Source organism: Phalacrocorax carbo, chromosome 1 (genome assembly GCF_963921805.1).
Source record: "Phalacrocorax carbo chromosome 1, bPhaCar2.1, whole genome shotgun sequence".
In the NCBI taxonomy this organism is placed as follows: Eukaryota; Metazoa; Chordata; class Aves; order Suliformes; family Phalacrocoracidae; genus Phalacrocorax; species Phalacrocorax carbo.
Window position 1 is genome coordinate 159,319,570 of NC_087513.1, and position 5,359 is coordinate 159,324,928.

Here is a 5,359-nt window from a genome sequence, read left to right on the forward strand (position 1 = left end):
GGACTGCACGTGAACCAGAGCTGAAGCTGTTTTCATTGTTCAGTTGCATTTTGCATCCTTATAGAAATGTTCAGAGTAAAACCCAAAGTCAGCTCAGATGTCAGGAGCGATTGCTGCGCAGGTACAGTCATTTATCTTCTCCAGCGCAGCCACTACTGAGAATAAACCCCACTGTAGCAGAATGCCTCTCACACACCGAAAAGAAAACCACCCAGAACGAACATGTATTTTTACTAACCCTAAGAGAGAAAGAGAAAAGGAAAAAAAAAAAAACAAAAACCACACTCACACAAAAAAACCCCAGACCTCACGGTGCTTTTATAATCTGAGCAAATCCCGAGAGGCGCTCACACGGCCGGGGACCTCGAGAGCCAGGCAGGGAGGCTCCGCGCCTGCCGCCCCCCAGCATCGGGCGGGAGGAAGAGGAGGAGGAGGCGGCGGCGGCGGCGGAGGAGGAGGCGGCACCGCCGGTCCCAGGTTAGATCTCCTGATTTCCCTTTCGTGCGTGTCGGTGCCCGTGTGAGCGTCTCAGCCCCGCGGAGGGCCGCGCCGTCGGAGGCGGGAGGCAGCGCCGTGCCCGGGACGCCCCGTCCCGTCCCGGGGAGCGGAGCCTGGCGGCGGGAGGGGACCCCGAGGGCGGCAGCGTGCGGTGAGCGGCGGGGCCGGGGGAGGAGCGGCCGCCCCGGCTGCACCGGCGGGACCGGCGGGACGGGACGGGACGGGACGGGACGGGACGGGGAGGGAAGGGACGGGACGGGAGGGGGCGGAGGGGCCGCGCAGCCCCGGGGGTGCTGCAGCCCCCGGGGGCGGAGGGGCCCCGCTGGCCCCGGCCCGGCGGGAAGCAGGGCGTGCGGGGCGCGGGGGTTTGCGGCCGGGGTGTTCCCTGCTCCACGCTTCCGAGGGGCGCGGGGTTTTTGGGGAAGGCTGGGATTATTCCTCGCTTTGAATTTCTGCAGTTTTGTTTCCACGCTGGTCCCAGCCCGAGGGTTGCAAAGGTGCTCTTTGACACCTCTGCCTGCCGGTCCCACCGCCTTCTGGGGTTTTTTTTTTTTCTCAATGAAGCTCCCCATTCCCCCTGCGGTGATGAATAGGTGACATCGCTGCCACCAGATGAGTTTGGGACCTTGTTTTTGTGACAGGCGATTTCCCCCTCCCAGTCCCCCCGTCCTTTCTGGTGCTGACTGGACTGCAAAAACACAAAAGTAAGGGGAGCTGGTGACAAGAAGACAATGAGTCACAGCCTTTGTTGAGACGCTCGCACCGAAATCACAAGAGATGCGTTTTTCCAAATGACTCGAGCTGTGTGCTGCCAGGGGGGTGGGCAGGGAGCAGGGGACAGGCCTTTCACTTCGTGACAAGTGCTGGCCCTATGGGTGCCGTTCCTGTTATCGATAAGCTGCAACTTTCATGTCTGTTCTTATTCCAAGGGAGAGGGCAAGAGCTCGTGAGGCACCGCGGAAATGGCTGTTGCAGAAGCCGTGTTCCCGCCCGCCAACCTCACCTCCAGCAACCAGAGCAGCTGCAACGTGCACAACCACCACTTCTCCGCCAAAGTCACCTTCTCCCTTTTTTACACCACCCTGCTGGTGTTCGGCGCCTGCGGGAACATCCTGGCCCTTTGCATCACCTTCCAGCGCAGGAAGAAGAAACTCAACTCCACCGACCTCTACCTGGTTAACCTGGCCCTCTCCGATGCCCTTTTCACCCTGGCACTGCCGGGCAGGATCGCCTACTACATCCTGGAATTTGACTGGCCCTTCGGCGACTGGTTCTGTCGGGCCACAGCCTTCATTTTCTACATGAACACCTATGTGGGCATCTACTTCATGACCTGCGTAAGTGTGGACCGCTACATCGCTGTGGTGCGCACCAGGCACCCCGGCAGGATCCGGAAGATGAGCCGTGCCAGGGGCGTCTGCGTCCTCATCTGGTCCTTGGTGTTCCTGCAGACGGCGCCACTGCTTCTGCGGCCCATGACGCGGAGGATGGGGGACAAGCTGACGTGCATGGAGTACTTCAACTTCGAAGAGATTCCCAAGTTGCCCTACCTGCTCCTGGGCGCCTGCGTACTCGGCTTCTTCCTGCCTGTGGGCATCATCTTTGTGTGTTATGTGAGGATCAACCTCAAGCTCTGCCAGACAGCCAAAGAGAACCCGTTGACGGTGAAGAATGGACACCACCGCCGGGCCTTCACCGTCATCCTGGTGGTGCTGCTGGCCGTCCTGCTCTGCTTCAGCCCCTACCACCTCAACATCGTCCAGTTCATGGTCAGGAAAATTCTCTACCAGCCGTCCTGCCGTGAGCAGCAAGCCTTCAAGATGTCCCTGCAAGTCACCGTGGCATTCATGAATCTCAACTGCTGCATTGACCCCATTATCTACTTCTTTGCCTTCCGGGGCTACAAGCGGAGGCTGCTCCGCATTTTCAGGAACAGTGGCTCGATGGCCACCTCCTCTACTGCCAAGACCCACTCTGAGAGCAACAGCAACAGCCAGCCACCTGGCTCTGTCTCTGTCTAGCAGTGCAGCCCCCTCCCTTTCGCTCTGGCCTGCAGCTTAAGGACCATCCCCAACGGGCAGGAGCCAGAGCCGGGCTGCAGAGCAGGACCAGCACCTCCATTAGGCTTCACCAGTCTCCTGCCTGGAGCCAGGGGCTATTGCAAAGCCAACCCAGCCAGGACAGAGCCCTGCCTGGCTCCGCATGCCTGGCTCTGTGCTCTACACTGCTGGACCTGCTGTCCTGGAGCACGGACAAGCCTGTTTTCACCCCAAGCCTACAGAAGGCAGCTTGTGCAACTGCTCTGGCTGGCAAATGCAGCTGGGGGTTTCCCAGCACTGCACCACACTGCCCTCCCACGCCTGTCCTGCATTCCTTGTGGGGCCAGTGGCTGCCGGTAACCACCATTGCTGTCCCTGCCTCTCTGTCCCCGTCCCCTGCACTGCCCCTGTGGGACTTGGGATGGCTGGCATGGAGCGCACAGACTCAGAATATTTCAGGAACAGGCTAGAATGTTACTTCCAGGAAGAAAGTAACTTACAGCTCCTTTCCTGCACCGAAAAGTGGCAGCTCTGCTCTCCCCCTGCCCAGAGTCCCATTCCTGCACCTGGGCACCGCATGGGGTGAGCAGTAAGCATGGGGTGCGTGGGAGCTGCCAGTAAAGACCTTCCTCAAGGGAGAGGGGCGAGGATGTGAATTTGCAGAGCTCCTGGGAGTGCCGCTGCCTGTGTCTGCTCCTTCCCCAGGTGCCCTTCCTCAAAGCTGTCAGCTCTGCAGTCGCCGGAGCAGTCGCCAGGAAGGGAACGCAGGGGCTGGCCTGGCTCGCAGCTCAGCTAAGGCTGCAAACCCACCCTGAGGGAACTCACCGGGGAAACCTTTCCACTCCTTTGCTTGAAGGGAGTGGAGGAAAGGGGACAAGGGGAGGAGGACTGAGGGTGACCTTGAGTGACCTTTGCTTGAACCCAGCGCCCTGATGAGTCCGAAAGCTTTGCTAAGGGCAGGTTATATGTGAGGATTGCCAGAGCGAGAGGAGGAGCCTTGAGATATCAGGTTCCCGTCAGCATTTGAGTCCATGTGACGATGAGGTCGGCAGGAGCAAGGACCTCCTTGGCTCTTCTCTGAAGTTGCTGGACTACAGGTAAAGAAGACACACATGGGATTTCACAGTTCCTGTGATGGCTGGTCTCATGTTTGAGGCTGGAAGGGACAGAGACACGCACAGAGACATGAAGAGTAGAAAATGCAGCTTTATTTTGCTGAGAAGTAAAACTGAAGAAGTTTCATGACCGGACACTTTTGATTATTACAAATCATTCTTTAAGGTAATAACCTTTTCTTTATGGCTACAAAGTTGATAATAGTCTCAAATACAGCCCTTTATTGTTTAAATGTGCACAAATGAGCTTTTGGATGATGATGGCTTTACTTATGGTATGGGTAACTGTGACATGCTGAAGGCTGGCTAAGAGGGATGCCTAAAATAATTCAGGTGGGAAAGGGACTCCAGGAGGTCCTTTCAGGAGGTTGTCTGAGCCCTACACAAAGCAGGTGTAACCTCAGCGCTGGCCTGAAGAGAGCCTCTGTCCTAAAAAGCATGTTACAATGGACAGGGAAGGGCTGGTATGGAATAATATAAGGATATCAATGGTCTGAACACCCTAAAGGATCCTGGCGAGGCTGGTAGTTGCTGCACAGTTCTGGCGCACTGTTAACTTATCAAAGAAGTGTTGGCTGGAAGGGACCTCTCTGCATCGCCTCGCCCAACAGCCTACTCAAAGCAGGACCACGGCCGGCATGATGCCAGGCTGGCCGTGGCTTCATCTAGCCGACACTTGGAAACGCCAGGCAAGGAGGCTCTTCCCGCCGAGGTGACGGTTCCCGTGCTGCAGCACCCGCCGGATGAAAACATTTTCCCCACTCTCCAGTCTGAACGTCGCCATCCACAGCTGGTGGCTGTCGCCCCCGATGTCACCTGCTTGCGCTAAGAAGGGCTTGGCTCTGTCACCTTTGTAACACAAATTCCTGTACGACTGTGGCAGGGGCTGCCAGGAGAACCGTGGTTTGGAGCTATTGGTCTCAGCGAGCCTCCACACGAACGCCGGAGCACAGGTCTGCAGCGGTGGCCAACCCTCCTTCTCAAAGCCCGGAGGTGTTTTGCCAGGCTGAAGCCTATGCCAGAGGCAAAGGCAAATCTGTGACAAAGCCTTCTCAGGAAAAGGCAGAGCACGAACAGAGCCTCGTTTGTTCTTTATTGGGCTCTATTTTTCTCCAAAGTATTTTAGTAATAAAGGTATTCCCACCTTTCATGCTCTTGCACCAGCACTGGCACCCCCGCCATGTGAAACGCCGCCGGAGCCCCCTCCCCAGCTGCTGCCATGGGTGGGGGGGACCCATGGGCGCCCCCTGCGGGGTGCAGCGCCCACCCAGGACCCCCGTGGGGCGGGTGGCTCCGCGCAGCCCACGCAGCGCTGCTCTGCCCGAAAGGAGAGGGGCAGCACCGGCTCCCGCCGAAAGAGGGAGTCGAAACCTTTACTTAAGGTTAAAAAATACTCCCACGACGTTTAAAAAAAAAAAAAAAAAAAAAAAAAAAAAAGGTGCAGCTGGTGCTCCCCCACGCGCCTGCTGCCACGTAGGAACGTCGTGCGTTGGATAGGGATGGTTGTGAGGGGTGCGGCGAGCGCCCACCAGCACGCCGGCGTCCCTGATGGTTTTCCCAGGGGGGAGTTACTACTGCACCACACGCAGGTGTTTCTTGCTTCACCCTACTCTGCAGCCTACTGCCGTGCTGCCTCCTAAGAAGGGAAAAAACTGAATTTTTATCTAAGGGAAGTGAGTAAACTTTTTGCAGTCGCACACTACTACC

At 57.4% G+C, this 5,359-nt stretch overlaps 1 protein-coding gene across 1 annotated transcript; it reads left to right on the top strand.

Annotated features, from left to right (window-relative positions):
- Positions 1–1,434: 1,434 nt before the first annotated feature.
- Positions 1,435–5,047, top strand: LOC104044464 (G-protein coupled receptor 183). Its single transcript, XM_064440639.1, has one exon. It carries the CDS (start codon positions 1,461–1,463, stop codon positions 2,517–2,519), a length of 1,059 nt encoding a protein of 352 aa, XP_064296709.1. The 5' UTR covers positions 1,435–1,460; the 3' UTR covers positions 2,520–5,047.
- Positions 5,048–5,359: the final 312 nt, after the last annotated feature.